General features: G+C 43.8%; 1 protein-coding gene across 2 annotated transcripts in view; it reads left to right on the forward strand.

Annotated features, from left to right (window-relative positions):
* Positions 1 to 6,742: 6,742 nt before the first annotated feature.
* The window catches only part of ADAMTS16 (ADAM metallopeptidase with thrombospondin type 1 motif 16), a gene marked incomplete at both ends in the record, with an annotated part of 155,104 nt that continues 140,307 nt past the window's right edge, over positions 6,743 to 21,539 (forward strand). Inside the window, 3 exons of one of the 2 annotated variants that reach the window (XM_079915264.1) lie at positions 6,743 to 6,817; positions 6,904 to 7,009; positions 13,429 to 13,754. In XM_079915264.1, the coding sequence (XP_079771390.1) occupies positions 6,758 to 6,817; positions 6,904 to 7,009; positions 13,429 to 13,754 (492 nt within the window). The remainder of the gene's footprint in view (positions 6,818 to 6,903; positions 7,010 to 13,428; positions 13,755 to 21,539) is intronic. The other variant, XM_079915265.1, reaches the window with a different exon arrangement.

Below are 21,539 nucleotides of genomic sequence, written 5' to 3' on the forward strand. Positions count from 1 at the left end.
CTTCTCTAAAACAAAAACACAAAATCATGAAGAAATATGAGATCAAAATGGAAGTAAAAAATATAGAGAATAATTTGCTCATTTAACAAATACTTATTGGTCATGAAAAAAATTATGTAGTAATGAATTATGAACACAGCAAGTGGAACAAGTTAAAAGTAGAAGCAGCACCCTGAAAAAAATCAAAAAGTAAACTTTAACACATTTCACATAATACAGGAAATAGAAGAGAAAGAGCAAATTGATGTCAGAAGATGTTCAACAAAGCATGTGCATGACTGGTTTGTGCATCACATGGGACCGAATTGGGACTTGGAGGGGTGTCAGATAACCTCTGAGCTAGGACACCATGGGACCAGGAGTCTAACACTAATGATGGGAGAGAGGGTAAGGAGGAGGTTGGGAAGGTACTCTATAATGTTAAACATATGTTGAGGTGATAAGACACAATCCCAATTTAAGAAGCATTCAATTGGGAAAAATGAATTTCACAACTGAGGAAATGCAGATAAGAATAAAAAGTCTACTGATCAAAACTTGGGGGGAATTTAACCTACAAGGTTAGATAGGAAAAACCAATATATCTACCTTAACAGTATAATGATGTGTTGGCAAAATCATTCCAAAGAAGCCCACGTTAATAGATGTACCCCTAAAAAATATCTCAAACCTAAAAGTACAGAAAAATAAGAGGTAACATCATCATTCACACAGCCTCCTTTACTTCTTCATAAAATGCAACCTCTCTTGAAAGTACTAGTTCAAAGTTTGTCTTTTCCCTGAGTTGTAAGTTCAGTGAAGAAAGAAGCCCCATGATGGATTCTCAGTAAGTAGATAACTATTCACAACTAGTCATGAGTAATGAGCGGCTAATTGTAACAGGAAGGGGCAAAAGAAGCTATTCTAAAATGATTGAACATCTTGATGAAGTTAACTATTTTCTAGGAACACATAAATTGAAAAATTGCTTCAAGAAGTAGGAGGAAAACAGAATAGTCCATGAACAATAAAAAACATTGAATAATTAGGCAAAAAGTTCCCTCCAGAACATAAATCAGACCCCAATAATTTTATAAGTGTGTATTTTCAGATCTTGGAGGTATAGATAATTGCTATTTACTTGAAATGCTCATTTGGAAATTTTTCTGGTTAATTTTACGAAGTTGCCAAAGACCAAACACTAAACCTGAAAAGGAGGTCTGCACATGTGCATTTCCTCACCTCCGCTTCGCTCCATCCCTGAGGGAGGGACTCCTGCCCCAGGGTTACAGGACAGCCAGACACAGGACGCCCAGCCCGGGCAGGTGAGATGGGCAGCATTTATCAGCCATGCCTACTCACAGCCCTGGGAGGAGGACACCGCACACCACGTGGGGCCCCATCAGGAACAGAGTCGACAGTCAGGGCTGTGGGGAGGCAGGTGTCATTGTATCCACAGGGTGGGCTGTCCCCGGGTCCCAAGGGGGATCGTAATCAGATTGTTTGCATGAGTCATGCACTGGCCTGGAACTGAAACCCACTACTCAGGTAAGCAGGCCCCCTTCCTCCCCAGTGCCTCTGCTTCCCAAAGAGCTACAACCCACCCATTTTCTTTCTCTCTAGAATGTTTCTTAGAATTAAAGGTATCAAATAACAATATACACATTCCTTGCTCACTTACTTTAAATGATAGGTGGCTGGATGAACGTACACACACGCACGCACGCTCAAACCAGACTACCATTGCACTCACAGACGTGTGCACGCCCACTCTGGCTCACACACACAGACACATATAGAACATTTCTAGGTGGGATCACTTCCGTGGCAGCAAGCTATCCCAGAGGCTGGACACACCCTAGCCACACAGGCATCCCCCTCTGATGAACACTCGGGAGTACCCCAGCTGTCGCCCTCCCAGACCCCCCCTCCCTAGGGAGCAGGTGGTGAGATTCACCGCCCTCGCTCCGTCTCAGCCTGGGTTGCTTACAGAATCCTCTGGGAAGATTTTACAAACACAGATGTCCGGTCACCACCACACACCCATGATACTTCTCTGGTGGTGGGGCCTGGGAATCAGGAGGTCTGCAGCCTCTAGAGATTCTGTAGGCAGAGCAGATGGAGGACCACTGCCCTACGAGCCTTCTCAGGGCCAGGGTTCCATGGGCCTCCACAGAGAAGTTCACTGGGAGGGGAGCACTGCAGGCGATGGGGAGAGCAGCAGGCTTGCTCCAGGTGGCATGAGATGGTATGTCTTCCCTTGATGAGGGGCTAAGCCTCTGTGCTCATAGGTCTCCTGGGTGCACAAGGAGGACAGTGGCAATCAGACCCCCTCCCCAAGGTGGCACAGGGCAACTGAGAAGAATTATCTCCCCCACGAGCTCAAAGATGTCCACCTGTGCCTCGCCCACTGTCCCGGACCCTCGGCTGAAAGGCCCCTGGTGGGATTCTTTGAGCTCCTCCAGCTGCTGGATTCAGTTGTTATCTTGTTACTTGGGCCTTGGGATGGAAAGAGGGCCATGCCTGGATACTCATGTTAGAATTTCAACTTGACATTCCTTCCTGGTCCATAGAGAACTTACTGATTGTACTAGTTCTGGGGCTGCTATTACAAAGCACACAGACTGGGCAGCTTAAACAGCAGAAACGTATTGTCTCATGGTTATCAGGCCTGCAGTCCCAGATCTAGGTGTCCACAGGGTTGGTTCCTTCTGAGACTGTGAGGGAGATTCCATTCCATGCTCTTTCCCCTGGCTTCTGGTGGTTTTCTAGCCATCTTGGGCATTCCTTGGCATGTACAGGCATCACCCAATCCTTGTCTTCAGTGTTCACATGGCATTCTCCCTGTGTGTATGCCTGACCCACAATTCACTCAGCACTCAGGAGCAAACCCAGCCAAGATCAGCAAGCCTGGTCTGCACCACCAGGTAACCAACCAGCATATAGTCCTTGAGCAAGAAGAAATGGTTCTCATTTTAAGTTATGTGGTGTTTCCTTGCGTAGGGATAGCTAGCAGATATACCCACCTTCAACACTGATTTTACCTGTGGAATCATTAGAAGCAAATAAGTTTAGCAGAAGCCAGTGTAATTCTGGACCAGACGACACAAGGGAACAAATGCTGAGTCTTATTAATCAAGGTTTCCAAGTGATGGATCTTCTGGCACTGGTTACCTTATGAACAGCTTCAGCACTGGGGGGGATCAGGGGCCTCACTGCAGGAGGGGGTGTCAATTACCAACAATACTAATAACAAACAGTTAATGAATACTAGTGATTATCATACATCTATCATATTATTTTAATACTAATTATATTTTATATAATGATAGAAAGTATTATTATTATTTGAGATAAATTTCTATGTGTTTAACAGGAAAGAGCTTACAAAAGTCACATTTTGAATTCAGGAATCCAGTATTGTTTGTCCTCCTTGGTTCCCAAGTTTCCTTTCTTCCTTTTCCTAAGAAAAGTCAAGTCTCAACGTGGAGGAACCCAGGTTCTAGAGTGTAGCCAGGAACAGAACCAGCATCAGAATCAGCAAGCTGTTTGCTGTCTGGTTAGGTCCGAGGCATCTGGGCCCACAGATTGAGGGCGTGTAACCCTGTTGGCCCTGGGAGCTGAGTGGCTCAGGTTCAGCCAGGACCATACGGGATGTCAAGGAAACACAGGGGCTGTGTTATGCCTAGCCAAAAATTTCCGAAGAGCATTCTTCCAGGATGGCCTGATTCCTAAAGTTGTACTAAGTCAGGCTTCATGGCAAGTTCTAAGTTTCACATAATCCATAAGACACATTGCCCTGTCCTAACCTTTCCCTTTAGGAATTCAAATTTTCTTGCATCAAAAATTTCCTTTTCTTGTTTCTTAATATGCTATTTTTCACACTGTAGAGGTATTCTTTCCACTTTTAAGCCTGTCAACCACTTTTTGGGAAAGTGTCATGGGGCCTGGCCCAGTCCGACCTCCCATGGGACAGGGAACAGTGCTCTTACCCCACTCACCTGGGAAGCCAAGGGCAAGTCCAGGTTGTCACCTGTGCCTCTGACCCACCAGCAATAGATGGGAGAGTCCTACAACCCCCTCCTTGGGTTACATTCATTTGATAGACCGGCTCACAGAACTCAGGGAAACATTTTACTTACCAGATTACTTGTTTATTACAAAAGGATATAACTCAGGAACAGCCATATGAAACAGATACTTAGGGCAGGTATGGGGAAGGGTGTGGGGTTTCCATGCCCTCTCCAGGCACCACTCTCCCCTAAACTCGACCTGTTCACCAACCTGGAAGCTCTGAGTCTGGTCCTTTTGGGTTTTTATGGAGGCTTCATTACATAGGCCTGCTTGATTAAATCATTGATCAACCTCCAACTGATTCAACCTCCAGCCCCTCTTCCCTACCTGGAGGTCAGGGGATGGGAATGAAAGTTCCAACCGTCTAATAACACGGTTGGATCCCTTGGCAACTGGTCTCAATTTCGGCGCAAAGTCAGCTCATTAACCTAACAAAATACACCTTTATTGCCCTCTGCACTCAGGAAATTCCAAGTTTGGAGAGCTCTGTGCCAGAAATTGGAGGAAGACCAAATATATACATCTTGTTATAAATCACAAATGGGTTCCACGTGTCCTATGGCCTTTATATACCTTGTCCACCAGTTTCCTTCACCTCAGCCCCCAACCTGGCCCCCGGGCTGGAGTTTGCCCTCTATCTGAGTCACTCAGAGCACTGAATTCAGTGAACGGCTAAAAAAAACTGGAAAACGTTCATCCCTGAAAAGGATATTGTTTCTCTCTTCACAATGGAAAGATTCATTTTGGTTGTATTCAAAAAGGGAAAAACATTCCTAAAAGTGAACCCTTTTATACCAGCTATCCTTCTTTCATCTCATCTGTTGAACTTATAAAAAGAGAGCCCCTGGGTGTCCTCGTGTGATCGTAGGTAAGAGTTGGAAAATCTGATTCCCTTGCAGGCCACATTCAACACACTCAGCGATAATTAGAGACGCTCGTTTACCAAGCATGCAACGCCCTGAACTCAGGACACAAGGACCCTCTGCCGACTGCAGAACCTTTGCCAGCCCCCAGTCTGGCAGACACTAACCAGGAGCTGTGTGTCTGTGTGTGTGGAGCAGGGAGAGGGTTCTAAGGCCACACACACCCCCAGGCAAGCCTTTACGGAAAAATTCTCCCACTTTTGAAGAGCGTTTTCAAGGAAACAAATATGACAGAGAGATGGAGCAGAACGCCCTGCGCAGCCAGAGGGTCCCACTGTCCCTGCCCAGGCTGCCTGGCGCTGCAGGGCTGCCAGAAGCAAGCGGCACCTACAGGCTCAGGGCGAGCTGGGCGAAGGAGGCCTGAGACCGCTGCCACCGGTTTCCTCTCCATCCTTTACAAAATGTGCAAAACCGGCCAAGCTGGGCTAAACTGAATAGGAGGGACTCTGGAGCCATGAAGCAGGAGCCCAGACTCCTCGGACCTGCAGGAGGGAAGAGGTCAAGGAGGCCAGGAACAGTCAGTGGAGCAGAGTGGTCTCAGGCGGGACACGTGCCTGAGAACACGCACTGGCACACGTGTGAACTCAAGCTCCAGCGCACACACATGCACGGTGGGGGGGGGAGACGTGAAAGCCGACACTGATGCGCATTCGCCTACACCCGGCTCATATACGCGCGTGCTCACACTGGAACGCGTGCACGTGCGTTCACACACACATGCCGTCAACAGGTGTAGAACACGAGCTGGGCTTGTAGCCGGGCCGGTGGACGCGCCTCTGCTGCGCCCTCAGACTCCTGGAGCTAGTAGCACAACTGCGCAGTCCCCGACCTGGGCCGGGACCAACCCGCGACCGCAAAGCCTCCGCGATCGATGGCTACACCTAGGCCCCCAGCAGCCCCGGCACAGGCCAGTCAACTGCTGCCCAGACCCCAGGGCCAGGAGCGCAGCTACATCCCAGGAGGACGAAGCTTCCTCGACCCCCCTCGTCTCCCATCACTTCACAGACTCGAGAGAAAAGCACATTCGTGTATACTCAGATCTGCGCATCCCTAAGGAAGTCCGGGCACCCCTGCTTCGCAGCTGATCTCCCCACGGGGCGGGAGGGCGGACCCAGCGGGACCCAGGAGCCGTTCTGCCACATTCCGGCGGGCGGCAGGTGTCCGGCCATTGGATGCGCCGCTCCGGCCCTCGGGAGTGGGGATCGGGGCGCAGCGCGGCGAGGTGCCAGCCAGTGCAGCCGTGCGTGGACTGCAGGTGACCCCACCTGCTGACGCCGCCGCCCCGCGCTCGCGGTCCCCTCTCCACCCGCGTGCCCCCGGGACGGACGGCAAGGTGCCGACCGCTGGCCAGCGAACGCCCGGGTTCTCCCCGGTCCTCCTCCCCTCGCGCCTCACCCCGCCGCCCTCTCTCGCGCCTCTGTCGCCCCCCTCCTTTCTCCCCTCGCTTCGTCGCCCTCCCCTCCCCTGCCCTCGCCCTCCCCCTCCCCCGCTCTCCCACGGTGCGGGCGGGTTCTCCGCCACCGCCCCGCCGCCGCGGCCGCCACTCCGCCCCCAGCGCGGCGCGGAGCCGCAGTAATAACCCCGGCGCGGGCGGCGCAGTGACTGCGGGCATCGTCCTGCGCGCTGGTCGGGCTGGTCCTCGGTGCCCGCTTGCACAGTCGCGGGGCTGGGTAGCATCCGCGGCCCCGGGCCCCTGCGAGCGCCCCTGGATGGAGCCGTGCGTCCTCCCCGCGGGGGCGCAGCGCCGGCTGCGGGCGCAGGGCGCGCGGGGCAGCCCGGCCATGCTGGCCCCCGGCTGCGCGGCGCTCTGCCTGCTGCTGCTGGCGCAGGTGGGTGTGCAGGTGAGTCCCCGACTGCGGGGGCAGGGTCCCCCGAAGCTCCCCTCGCGCAGCCCCCGTCTCACCGAGGTGTCGCCGCTGTTTTCCAGCAGGCACCTGCGTGCGCCGTGGGACCCACAGCGGCCTCGCCGGGGAGCCCGAGCGTCCGGCGTCCTCCTGGCCCCGCGGAGTGGCCGGGCTGGGTGGAAAAGGGCGGTAAGTGCGCGAGGGGGGTTCGAATCCTTGCAGTGCAGCAGCTTGTAAACCCTCTAAGGCTAGTTTACCAGGCTCTGCAAATGTTCATAACTCTGGGAATTCTCTGTAAGGTGCTGCCGTGCTTCTTTCCAACCGTAAGAGCGAGCGCCTCTGAGTCAACTTTCACCAATATTTATATTGTTTCCCTGTAAAACAGAAATGGCTTACCAGCGTTATTACCATAAACATTAAGGAAGAAAGCAAGGGAATGTATTTATTTAAAAAGCAAACAAACACACACACACACACACAATTAAAGAAGGAGGAAATAATCTAGGAGTTGCATTAATGTATACACAGCAATTATAAAGAGCTTATTATGCCTTTCTTCATCCCCTCGTCCCCTCCCCCTCCTGTTCCCCCTCTGGCCTTTTAAAATGAACATCCTTCACTGTCAGAGCACGGGACAAAAAGACAGTCATTTTGCTCAGTATTTATCACCTTCGTTTCAAAAGGGAGGTCTTCAAGGGTTGGCAGAATGGGTAATTAGCGTTTTGTGACGTCACAAGCAATGTCCAAGTCCTGTGTCATGATTTGCCAGAAAACAGGTCTGATCTTTCTGCAGTGTGTGGTTTTACTTTCACTGCTCACAAGCGGCATTTATCATTTCATGCCTCAGGGGATGGACCTCTCTGTCCTGAACTGCTTTTGGGTAAACCGGAAAGCAGGTGTGGAATGTCGGTAGCTACCGGGTTTTTAATCTGAACCCAGTCCACTGGCAGTTGCTAAACATGAGTACTTTTCATCAATTCCAACAATGCGTTGCCATCTCAAATGTTATTAGTGACTTACAGAGGAAGAACTAGGTTTTATTATCCCAACCTATTTTCAGAAAACCTAGAAAATTTGAGTTAATAATCAAGAATCTCTGAGTGTAGTTTCTTCATATTGATAAAATTCCATAAAGACAATCATTTAATATATGCATTAATTATTGAAATTCTCTCCTCCCGAGGGCTGTATGAAGAGTAATAGTGATCAATCCGATGAACGCGGGAACATAGGAACTTTTCCGCGACCACCAGAGGGCGCTAGATGTAAATAATAGAAAAGTTTAAAAATTACTTGTCACTATGTATTTGCAAGAGAAAGTTATCTATTTAAAGCTCACTTCCTTGGTCTTGCCCTTGTCTTCTTTAATGTTTCTCTTACGATTCATTCTAGTATGTAGTTATTTATATTGTAGTTAGCTGTCTTCTTCCACTTAAAAAAAAATTGTTTGTGAAAATTCTAGTTTTCTAAAATCATGAAAATTCCTGAAGGTCTCAGGAGAATTTTCAGAGTGTTTTCTAGTAGTTTTGGGGTTTTCTGTGAGGTAAGAGCATTAGAGATAGAGAACCACTTCCAGGAGGAGAAGCCAAGACTTCCTGCCCGAGGGTGCCCTTCTCCTAGGGAGAAGCGTCCTGCAAGCTGGACTCCAGCCTGGCTGGCATGTGGCTGTAATCACCTGGCACCTCAGCTGGTGTCACAAGCCCAGCGTTCCCATGACAACCACTTAGCTCGCTTGGTCAGAACCTCAGGGGGAAGGTGGGAGCCATCATCATTGAGGTTCTCGCCTAGTGGACACACCACTCCCTCATCCCTCACGGTGCAGGTGTTTTAGGTCTTTAATTACAAAAGGCTAAGTTGAGAGAGTGGGTTTCAGTGGAAAGCTTTCACACGACCAGAGAAAGACTCTTTATGCTCGGCAATGTTACCTCTTTTGACCTAGGATAGCAGATGTGGAATAGACTTTGTGTGATGCTGTGGTTACTTTACTGTTGCATGTCTGGGTATCCCTTCACAACACAAATGTGCCTTTGAAATAACTCTTTGGCCATAAAGTTTGTTTAACACATAGTTCAACCTATATTGCCAATGTTCCTGGGAGTCTGGAGTAATTATGCAATAAGATAGAGAACTCCATGTATTCTGTGAGGCAACAATAGATAACTTCATTGAGGTCAATTCTATTTTCAGACCTTCAGTACACCCATTTCATTTTGGCTGATTCAACATAGCTTTTCCCTAATAGGAGCCTCGAATGCTTTTCCTACAAATTTACCATTGTCATAATAATAGTGGGTTTTGTTAAGAGCAAACACATAGCACGAGTTTGTTAACTTTTAAAAATCTAGAGTGAATTAAGCTTCCAGGTCAAGAGTCAGAAGTTCTTTAGAACTTTGTTTCATTGGACATGAGAGATCTGTGTTTGTGTGTGTGAATCTAAAGTATATATTGATTTATAGTCACACATTCACGTGACTTGAAACGGGGCAGGTTGGCCCAGGGATCTGCTAGTAAATGTTTAACAACAGATTCTCCAGGCCTCTGATTTTGTAACATTTGCTGGTTCCCATGGGGTAAATACTCCCACCATGGCTGATTTCAAGCTGTGGATGTGATGCCATTGAACACAGAGTTAGGACTTGATGTGCAAAATCTGTTCTCCGCAGCTGGTACCAGCAGCCCCTAGCATGCTCACAGGTGCTCCACACCTCATGCCCTCAGTCTGGAGCTGGAGTCTTCCTAGACTTGATGCTGTGGTCAAAACACCTTTAGAAATGAAGTAGATCAGGGTGCTGACTGAAGCAGCCATGTGTGAATTTCTCCTCCTTAGAAAAACCTGTGTAGGACGGAGGTCTTGTTTCAGGGATTCTCAAGGATCAGGAATCTCACAACTTCTTTATTCTTGAAATCACAAGCCGGTAGTTTGGGGGATTACAATCTTAAAACATAAGCTTGAGAGTTAGTTTAGAATTGTCATTTTATAGCAATGATCTATTGCCTTCTGCATGGGGAGAAGCTATGCTTACTTTGTTCATTCATAGAATTCTTCAGCTATGACCCTTTTCACATTTATTTATACATAACCGACAGTGCATATCTGCACTAAGGACTGCTCTTTGATGAGATCAGGGTTTCTCTGCCTTGGCACTCTTGACCTTTTGTTATGGGAACCTGTTCTGTGCATGGAAGAATGTGTAGCAGCCTCCCTGGATTCACCCACTGCATTCCCAGAGCACCACTATCCCCTGCGCTTTCGTGAAAACCAAAATGTCTCCAGACATCCCAAGTGTCTCCTGTGGGCAGGGGTGTGGGGTAGCACTCCCGCTGAGAACCACTGGACTAAATTTTCACCCATGTGCACCCTCATTCTCAGAAGGGATCGTAACTGGTTACAAGAAGTGGCTTTGCAGTGATTGGAGCTGGTGTTCTGGGCAGGCTCAGGCCAGTTCTCCAGAGCTGATCATTACCTTGTCAGGAATTTTGTGAGCTGGTGTGCCGAAAATCAAAATACGTAAACTTGGGTGAAATAAATAATATTCAAAACAAGATTCAAACACTGAAAACTCATCACTTCACACTTCTTTAAGTTTTGAGGTTACGTATCCTCTTGAGGTTCTTTGTCTGTATTGCCTCTGTATGGTGGAAATACTTTATAATGGTGTGCTACCGTGCAAACCTCTAAACTCCGTGTTCAGTGAGGTCACATGGTAATTGAAATTAGCCATGGTGGGAGTCTTTATACCAGGGAAACTGGCAAATGCTTTCAACCAGGCTACCCCATGACTCCCACCCGTAGCTGGTTGTGAAAGATGTACCAGCACAACACGTGCGTTTCTGTACAACAGACTTGAAAGTTGTCATTTTGAAAAATAGATATTATATGTCTCCCCACCAATACAAGATAAAGAGTGTATGCCCTCCAAAGTAAGGTCATAAAAAGGCCTTTTAATGGTAACCATCTTTTTATGTGCAGTAAATCTGCTCAGTAGCCAGTGTTTGGAACAGTCCACCTGCTTTGTCCTCATTCCACGGCCTCTGTTGGGATGGAAACAGGCTAGTGTGAGGTGCAGACACTCCCTGAAAGCCCGCAGGTCAAGAAGAAAGTTATTAACACGACCACGTCACACCAGCTTTTCCCCTGAGTCCGGAAGGCCGGGGATGAGGAAGGTGGTTTGGAAAAATGCAAATTAAATGAGCAAGTGCTTTTCACTGTTTTTTAGGAGTAGCCGGGAACAGACTGTGATCACATACTTTGCACCAGGCACATTCATTCCTAATTTGTTTCCCCCTATGTTTTTTTTTATCATTGCATAGAATTTAAGCAGATTTGTTTCACTTTCTCGTTGTCCTAAGTAAAGTATGAAGTGATCCCAGTGCATTTTGCCTTGGCAGACACGAGTGCCCCGCTTTGACAGGTATTTCCAAGGTTGGTTGTCGAGTTGCCAGCCAGAACCTGCTTCCTGTCTAATCTGCTTGGGCCACAGCTCACCGGTTACCTGCACTGGGCATGTGGGGCAGGCCTGTGGGCCCAGGAGGAGCCCTTTGACCTGAGGAAACAGGAAGCCTGGGCTCAAACAGGCCATCGCTAAGCTTTTGGTTATCCTGCTGCCTGATGGGTTGGCTGCCAGGCCTCTGACTCTCACCTTGCCGTGGGCCTCAGCCCAGGGGACTCTGGACGGTGCCTTTCCATCCCTGGCCTTCTCTGTCTCTCCCAAAGCCAAACACATGCCTTTTATGACCATCCCCTGGCTGCCACCCTTTCTGTTCCAGTGTAACCTTTCAGATACCTGCCAGGATGGCCCAGGGACATGTGGGCAAGTACCCATACAAAAAGAGTTCTGGTTGTGAAGAAAAATTACTTTTTCCAGAAAAAAAAAAAATCTACCTGAGTACAGTTCACTTATGACCAAATAGCACTTCTGTAGGACGTTGTTTTATTTTATCTCATAGCACCAAGAAGCATGCCCAATTCATGCTAAAGGCCCGGTTATTAAGTATCTAACAGAAGAGCCTCCCGAAAGCATATATTGGCAATAAAAGGGGAATATATACAATTTCTTAGGATGTTAGAATCAGGATGAGAATATGAGAATCAGGTCTTGTCATACACGTAAGAGGAAGTTGCGTTTTGAATCGTTAGGGACTTTCCACCTCAGTATAGGGCTAGCCCTCTGGGGCTTGGGTCTGACATCCATTTCAAAGACATCTCAGAGGAAGCTTGGAGAAAGCCTGACATCCTATTGCCCTGTTATTTTCTGGTGTTTAGACAAAATGCAGGCTAGGAAGCTGGCCCTCTCCAAAGGTCCATCGCTGGCATGCAGATGGAGACACTCACAAGATGTGTTTAAATATTTGAAAGGTAGAAGCCAAGCTAAGAGATTGTTAACTAAAGTATTTTGTAGCCTCTGCTTTGACAAATCTACCTTCGCATGGTCTAAAAGTCCAGGTTCAAGTTTAGAACATGGCGGTGCAGGAAGATCCTACCTCTGGCGTGAAGCCCACCCCTAGGTCTCTAGTCCATGTCTGTCCTGCCCTCCCAGAAACAACCTCTCCCTGACCTCTGGATGGCAGAGATGATGTGTTAATGGTGGGAATGAAAGGAAGAATCCCTGTCAAAGCAAGGAAAAATACATGATGCTAGAAGGGAAGACACCTCTTTGGAGAAGACAGTTATGATATTCGAGAAAGGCAGGTGAGGGCCACCGCCCAGGATTCTGGTGGAGTTACAGATGTTTTCTCCATACTTTGCACAGAGAAGGGAATGACACAAATGCTCCCCAATGCAAAACTATAAGACAGTCTGTGACAGAAGCCTGGCAGATCATATGGGTGCCCCAAATCTGTTAGCTCCTTGGGGTTTTCTTGACTTTTTAAAAATAAATCGTTTATTTGAATACATTTTTACCTGGTATAATACAAATTAGAATTGGAAGAAGAGTGTGGTGCATGTCTTTGAACAACCTTGAAGTGTGAAATGCCAAGAACCCAGGCCAGTCAGAGGCTCAGCAGTGGTTTTCATTTGGAGAAAAGACACATCTGAGCATCTACCATACCTGCATTCTGCCTTTTCTGCTGTAGTTCAATGATTTAATAATTAAATATTTAAAAATGAAATGCCAAAGAATGTCCATCGTATTTGTATTTTTAACTGTTTTCTGAAAAATGATCAGTAGTTTTAAGCTCAACTTTCTTATCAATAGACTAAAGATGTTGGTAAAAGACAATATGACTAAAGGAATATTTAAAGCTATAAAAATAATGACATTATAATTACTCTACAGTAATTACTCTGTAATCTGAAAAGCCCATTCTTAGTTTCATTTGCTCTGTAATATGTTTCTCCTTAGAAGTGTCATAGCATTTGCTGGATTGGTAATAACACATTATAGGAACAACAGTGACTTTGCAAAATGCCCCTTTTAAGATTTTGCCTTTTAACTCCGATTTTATGCTTTCTGTAGTTCAGATTTGAGGCTGGGTGGTTGTTGACGCTTCCTCCATCCTTTTTTGCTGGGTGAAAATACTATCCGGTAGTAAATGATATTCGAAGACTTCCTGATCCTTTTCAGAATTCTGAAATTACTCAGTCACACCCCCTCTCTCACTTTCAGAGTATGACCTGGTGTCTCCCTACGAGGTTGACCACAACGGAGACTACGTGTCCCATGAAATCATGCACCCCCAGAGGAGGAAAAGGGCGCTGGCCCAGCTCGGAGCTGACTCTCTGCACCTTCGGCTGAAAGGCTTCAGGCACGACTTCCACCTGGATCTGAAAACTTCCAGCAAGCTGGTGGCGCCTGGATTTCTCGTACAGACTTTGGGGAAGGGGGGCACTAAGTCGGTGCAGACTTTCCCACCCGAGGATTTCTGTTTTTATCAAGGCTCGTTACGATCCCACAAAAATTCCTCAGTGGCTCTTTCGACCTGCCAAGGTTTGGTGAGTACAGTTGTTGCCACCTGTTTTGAGACCGTGGGGTCAGGGATGTAGGGAAGGGAGCAAGTGACAAGATTTGGGCTCCTTCTCCCATTATTGCAGTACAGATTTCTTTGATCTCTCAAAGCAGAAGGAAAATTGCCAAGCAATGCTTTCTAAGATATGCTGGGCGCTTCCTATCCCCAATTTGGAAACAGCATCCAGGTTCCGCCTTCTGTTGTCGTTGGTCTACAACGATTGTGGCAGAGCACTGCAGTTTGAAAACTGTGCGTGAGAACTTACGGACAAGTCTGAAGACTTTGACTTCTTTGGGGATGGTTTTACTCTGACTTACTGGTTACTCTAACTTGCTGGTCACTTACTAGCACTGGAGGAATGTTTTCATCTTGAATAGAACAACAGTGTTCAACTGATTGGCCATGTGCTTGAAAGCACTTTATTTCTGTCATTCTGATGTTGATAGTATATTTACAGATTAGAACATTCATTTCAAAAACAGTGGTGAATCCATGTCAGGGCAGTGCTGATCTTATTGAGCTAAAGATTCTATTAGTGCTTTCTTCATTTTCTTAATATCTGACTTAGACATTAAACATCCTTAGATGCTTCAGGTGGTCCCCTTTGCTTGGATCCTAGAGTGAGGAGCATCTGGCCAAGTTGAGAAGGTACCTAAATCCCTCAGGCTGACCTAAGCTGAAACTTTAATGGCTTACCTTTTACTTTTCTTAGAATATTTCCATAACTTTCGGGAAGGAAATCTTAGTAGATGCTTAGATTCTTGGACACAAATTGATTAGTCAGACACAGATGAGGGAGACATGACATAAGTAGCAGAGTAAAAAGGTGTGGTCCAAACAATAAGGTCTTGACCATGTTAAAGGTTTGGCAAATAGATTTTTGAACATTTGTTACATCTCCAGAAAGTGATCTAAGCCTGTCTTATTCCTTTCCCTCTTTGAAAAGAGATAATTCAGACTCTACAGCTCATAAGGATTTTGTGTACGTGTATGTGAATACTGGATGCTGAAGGCGCATTCATAACCAATTCCTTAAAATACTAAATATGTGGAAATGCTATGTCCTGTTATTTTTTTAAAAATATTAACATTATGCTTTTTAGGGGGAATTCAGTTTGGGCTGGGCTCATATCTACTTTCTTTGGAAAGACTTTTGGTTTGAGAATGGATACAATGGGGAATAGTCAAGGGTGGGGTGGTGGTTATTTGGCACACTTGTTAAGCATAAGGACAGTGTGGTTGATTTCTCCCATGCTGTCTCAACAAAAATAGATCTTTCTTAATGAAAGAGCTAGAACTCTTCATGTAATGCACTAAAGGGAGATATCTCTTCCTTGGCTTTCTTCAACAAAGGCTTGCTCAGACCAGAAATGGAAGCCATCTGTGTGGTAAGGAGATGCGCCATGCCCTTCAGAGCCCTCTTGGATTTGTGGAGACGGAGCAAGGTGCTTTCTTCCCATTAGCCCAGCAGGGGTGCAGGCTCGAGGATGCCCCTGGTCTCTGTGAGCCTAAGGCTTCCTAGTGATGGCGTGATGGCTGAGCTATGCCCTGGAGTCTGTCCCGTGAATAGAGTTGGCTGACAGCAGCTTGAAATTTCTGGCTCTCTTTGAACTCAATGGGAGTTAACAGCGAAAGTTGTAAATGACAACTACATGAAAGATAAAGGAGTGAAAAGAACAGGAAAAAGACTCCTCTGGATAATAAACACTGGAATGTAATATTTCGGTGACTGCAATAGAAAGCTGTGTGCTTTCACCATTCATCTTCCAAATACATTAATTCCAACTAAAGAGATATTTTGTCTGTAGATGGTCACTACAAACATGACCTCAACTAGACTTATGAGTGTGAGATCCAGGGGCATTTGCCGTATGATAGGACAAATCAAAGGCATTTTAAAGAAGAAAAGGGGAGGATTAAGAAGTCCTCTCTCTTAGCCAGATAATAAAGTTATTGAATGGAAATGCCCCTCAAGTAGTTGCCAAGTCTGTTATTTCTTTCCTGATTGATGGTTACCCCATCTGTCCTCTTTCAAATCTGTTAACACATGAAGAAAAGTAGCATACCTTTTGCATTAGATGACGGTTCCTTTTTTGTTATTATTGTTCTTCTTGGTTCTTTCAGGTTCTAATTAAAGTTCCAGGTAGATCCCAGTTAAACATTTTTTTAATTTGGTTTCTAGATGACTCAGCTATCTGATGGGAGTCAGGAGTGTGGTTCTAATTTATAGTAAATACATATTCTTAGTAAATACATATTCTTAAAGAAGAAAGACAATACTAAAGTGAGCATTTTACTTTGAATCTCTTGTGAATAATGAATGTCATGTGCTTCAGAAGTGTGTCTCACTGGAACCTGTCAAAGTTGCATCCAAGGAGTGTATTGTCTGATGAGACAAGCAGGGAATAGGCAATTTTACTGAAGAGTGATAAAATAAGGACAAATATGGGTGCTAGGAGAACTGAAATGAAGATGCCTCACCCTATCTTGGTGAGAGATAGCAGCATCAGGGTAGGTTTCTGGAGGAAATATTGTCCAAGCCAAATCCTTATTGTAGAATTGGAATGTGTTGCTCATGAATGGAGGAGTAACAAGCCATCTCAGGGAAGATGATGGAGACCAGTCAAGCTCATGGAATCCTTGATAACACCATCCATGACTGTTCAGAGATTAATATTTGTATATGAAGCCCAAGTATATTAAACTAAATAAGGTCTGTAAGCCCTAAAATGACTTCTAGAGTCACTCTGACATTGCCACCAAGTATATTGATTCAAGATATTTCTCATTTTGCTAAATAAGATTAATAAAAAAAATAGTATCTGTTAAACTTATGTCTCTACCAAAATGACATAACAAATCTGTTCTGATTACCAAACACAAGCACATAAATGTGTGTCACACAGCAGGTGCTTTTCAGTACTTGTTAAATAATGGATAGAATTACTGGGTGTCTTACAGTGTAAGAAACAATGATGACAATGACAGTAGCAGAGGGAACAGTAATAAGTTACTGAATGTTATTTGCCAAATACTTGCCTAATAGCTTCCCATTTGTTATCTCACTTAGCCTAATGATAACTCTAAGAGATAGGTACTATTTTTTTAACAGCTTTATTAAGGAATAATTTATATATCATAGAGTTTCACCCCTTGAAAATTTATAATTCAGTGTTTTTTTAGTATATTTCCTGACTTCTGCAAACATCACCACAATCTAATCTGAGACATTTACATCACCTAAAACAAAACAAAACAAAACAAAAAAAACCCAGTCCAGTCCCTCCCATTTCTCTCAAGCCCTCATCAGTCCTAGGCACCCATTAATCTGTCTTCTTTGCTTATAGATTTCCTAATCTGGCCATTTCTGATAAATGGAAGCATATGATACGTGGTCTTTTGTGACTAGCCTCTTTCACTTAGTATACTGTTTGTTTAAGATTCATCCGTGTTGTAACATGTTTAAAGATTTCATTATTTTTATTAGTAAATAATAATCCTTTGTATACATATGCCACTTCTTTTTATTTTAATACCTATCAATTGATAGACATTGTTTGTATTTTCTTTGGTTGTGTGAATAATGTTGCTATGAACATTTGTGTACAAGATTTTGTGTAGACATAAGTTTTCATTTTTTTTGAGTATTTACCTAGAAGTGTAGTTAGTGGATCCTATGGAAACTCTAAGATTAAACTTTTAGGAGATTCTAAACTGTTTTTTCACAGTAGCTGCACCATTTTATGTCTACCCAGCAATGTACAAGGGTTCCAGTTTCTCCACATTCCAGACAACACTTGTTCTTGTCCACCTTTTTTTCTTATAGACATCCTAATGGACATAAAGTAGTATTTCACTGTGGTTTTTATTTGCCAGGTAGAGATTACTGGTTGACAATTTTTTTGTTGTTGTTGTTGTTTTGTTTTGTTTTGTTTTTCCTTCAGCACTTTGAATATACCATCCTACTGCCTTCTGGTTTCCATTGTTTCTGATAAGAAGTCTGCTGTTTATCTCGTAGTTTTGTTATACTTAAAGCATTGTTTTCCTGTTGCTGTTTCCAATGTGTCTTTGTCTTTCAACATTATTACTGTCAAGTGTATAGGTGTAAGTATCTTTGAGTTTATCCTTCTTGGGATTATATGAGCATCCTGAATGTTCATATTAATATTTTTCCTCAATTTGAAAAGTATGTGACCATTGTTTCTTCAAATATGTTTTTCTGCTCCTTTCTCTCTCTCCTCTCCTTTGGTACTCCCACTATTCATATGTCGGTGTGCTTCATGATGTAGCAGGTTTCTCTGAGGTTCCATTCATTTTTCTTCATTCTTTTTCCTCTGTGCTCATTAGATTGTGTAATCTTGATTGATTGATCTGCAAGCTCACTGATTCTCTGCTGGTAGTTCAAATCTACTGTTAAGCTTCTGCAGTAAAATTTTCATTTCAGATATTGCACTTTTCAACTTCAATTTGGTTCTTTTTATAATTTCTCTTATTCTGTATTATATGAAACATTGCTATGAGGCCTTGCCTTAATTCTTTTGATATAGTTTCCTTTGGTTCTTTGAACATATTTATAATAGTTGCTTTGGAGTGTTTGTCTACTAAGTTAAAATCTGGGTCCCCTCAGAAGCAGTTTCCATTGCCTCTTTCTTTTCCTGTATATGGGTCACACTTTTCTGTTTCTTTGTGTGTCTCACAATTTTCTTGCTAAATACTAAACATTATAGATAAAAATTTTAGCAACTCTAGATACCTTAAGACTGACCACACACCACCACTCCAGTGCTTGTTGCTGCTGTTTTCTTTCTTACTTGTTTAGTGACTAGTTCAGTGAAGTCTGTTTTCCCTGCAGCATGCAGCCTCTAATGTTGCTTCTCAGAGAGTGCAACCTCGGGAATGTGCACGGTCTTTCAGAAAGCCTGTGCTGATCTGCTGCCTCTATTGGTACCACAACCAGCTGTTACTCTACACTAACTGCTAGGTGATTGCTTTTTTTTTTTCCCCAAGCACACTTCAGCATAGATTGCTCCACAGTCTAATTTGATTATAGAAGAGCCTTACAGGATTAGGATGCTGCCAGGTTTTGAGACTACTCCAACACCAGTAGGAATCCTCTTGTCTTTTTCCCTGAGTCTCTCTGCTAAACTTCTAGTCAGTGTACTGTTTTGCTTATTGTTATGTGTATCATGGAACAACAACCTTCTCTTAATTGCTTGCAAGTAAGATACCCATTATTTTTGACAATACCATTAGACATGAACTTTCACACACTCTGTTCCAAATATAGCCATTCATTTTAAGTGAGCTTCTTGTTCTTAGAGCTTGCTTCTGGCTTCTTTTCCTGGGAAAAATGTGTGTGCCACATTTTGGAGCTGGAACTAGTAGTATGCTTCTCCTCCCGAAGTGACACCACTACTCTATGAGTGGAACTCTGGGTGGAAATAGTAGCTCCTGGTCTTCTCTGCTTTTGCTTCCTGGCTTGAAATCTCTACCATACAAATGTTCCTGGTTGGGGATGTTCAGGGATCAATTATTCTCAACCTGCTGAGCCTGGAGTAGAGCTTCCATCTTATAAGCAGGGGCTGCTTAGCACAAGGGAAATCAATTCTTATGGCCATGCCTGTCCAGAATAGAGCTTCTGCAATATAGAACTGAGGGGATAAGAGATGTTGGTGCCTTGTTTCTCCTGACTTGAAAATACAGCCCTAGAATGGGTGTTGGGCAGGATAGGGAGCCCTGGTCTTTTTAGAATATACCTAGAATAGATCTCTGTCACATTGAGCAGGGGGAAAGGTGAGCATGTGACTATACCATGGCTCAAAGGTCACCAAATTTTACCATTCTTTTACAGATTTACTAAATTTAATTAGATAGATGATTTTCCACTTTTTTTATTGGAATATGGGAGGGATAAATCAGAAGCTTTGGATGAACACACACACACTACTATATATAAGATAGATAACTAAAAAGGACCTATTGTATAGCACAAGGAACTCTACACAATATTCTGTGATAACCTATATGAGAAAAGATTTTCCACTTTTTATGCCCTTAGGACAATTTCCAGAGACTTCAAATGGGGTGTGTGTGTGTGTGTGTGTGTGTGTGTGTGTGTGTGTGTGCAATTTTCAGCAGGAAAATGGTTGTTTCACTTGAGAGAGGATCTTCCACATTCCTTACACTGCCATTCTGGAAGTCAGTCTCTGCTAAATGCTATTATTAACATATTTTGCAAATCACTGCCCAAAGCTATTTTATTATCCCCATTTTACAGATGATTCCTTAGGTAATTCTTGAAAGAGTGGGATTTTGACCTAAGTTGACTGACTTCAGAAACAACACTTTAAATCACAATACTATTTTGCTTCCCTTGATCATGAGGTCATTGCTGCACTATAGGGACCTACAAAATCATTTATATGGATTTCCATTGCATCATCCTTGAATACTCTCTAAAGTCTAACGATGTTTGCATTTGGTTTCCACCTCAATACAACCTTCCTCAGTATCAAGCCCTCTCTGAACTTAGTAGGCCCATTTGTAATGTATCAGGCCCTTATACTAAAAAAACATGAATTCATTCCATAATCATTTATTTATAGGTTTGTTTTTTTATACCAGATTGTGAGTTCTTGAAGAGACACTGTTTTATTCATCTTTGTATCCCCAAGTTCCTGTTAACACAACCTAGTTCTCTTTTTTCTTGCAATGAATGATTGTATTTCAAATTAACAACCAAAAATACTACATCTTCTCAACCTCTATTTTAAGATATGAATAAACATAAAATTCATTTTATAATTCATTTCATATGATTTCCTTCCATGACTAATGTCAAATAATCTAAATTATCTTTTGAAGCACAGTTTATTCAGAAGTGGTCTAATCAGTAAGATTTCTGACAAACTATTTTTAAAAATCCCCATTGTCAATACTTTAAATGAGGTTTCTTTGGAAATATTTTCTGTTACATGTAACAGGATTAGATTTTCTTAAAGGATTTCATGCACGTTCTGTACTTGGATTAGTACTTTACCAAAAAAATTAAATAAAGAACAGCATCAAATCTATTGTCTGTCCTTGGCACAAAATCTGCCTGAATTTTAGCTCCTCTTGTGTAATTGTTAAGGCATTAATGCAAAGGATACATATCACTTCTCCTAAAATCTAATTATTCTCTTGCTTTCAATAGTGTTGGAAAACTTGTAAATGTCACAGTTCTCAGTTCAGTTTGAGAATTCCCTCACTTGGTTGCAGACTTACTTGTGGCCCTGGTTTGAATTGTACTAGGTTTTATTTCCAGATAAAAACTCCAGGGATTCTCTGGAAACTCTAGTCATTGAGAGTTTTCCTAAAGAACCCAATAAATCCTCGGAAACTGTCTGAAATGTTGCCAAGTTTTCAATGGACTTTGAAAAATGTTCTTGAGCAAGGAAAATAAAACAGGAGCAGAAAGGAAGAGCCAACACAGGAGATGGCTAGAAGGGCTAATATGAGTTTTAAAAGAAAAGTATCACTGTCTGAGGAGGCCAGTGATGGCATACCAGTTGAAAATACATCAGGCTTAGGAGACATGCAGGAAAATGGTAAAGAAAATAAGGTTTTTGGATAAAGTATCACCAAAGTTATTGATTATTAGGAAATTTAAAAGGTGGGTGTGGGGAACTAATTGAAAGTACTGAATCATTACATGAATTTCTGCTAATTACTTAAGAATAAATACAGAATAAATCTTTAAATTGACAAAATGGAATATAGTTCATTATTA

This window comes from Stenella coeruleoalba (genome assembly GCF_951394435.1).
Source record: "Stenella coeruleoalba genome assembly, chromosome: 3".
Taxonomy (NCBI): domain Eukaryota; kingdom Metazoa; phylum Chordata; class Mammalia; order Artiodactyla; family Delphinidae; genus Stenella; species Stenella coeruleoalba.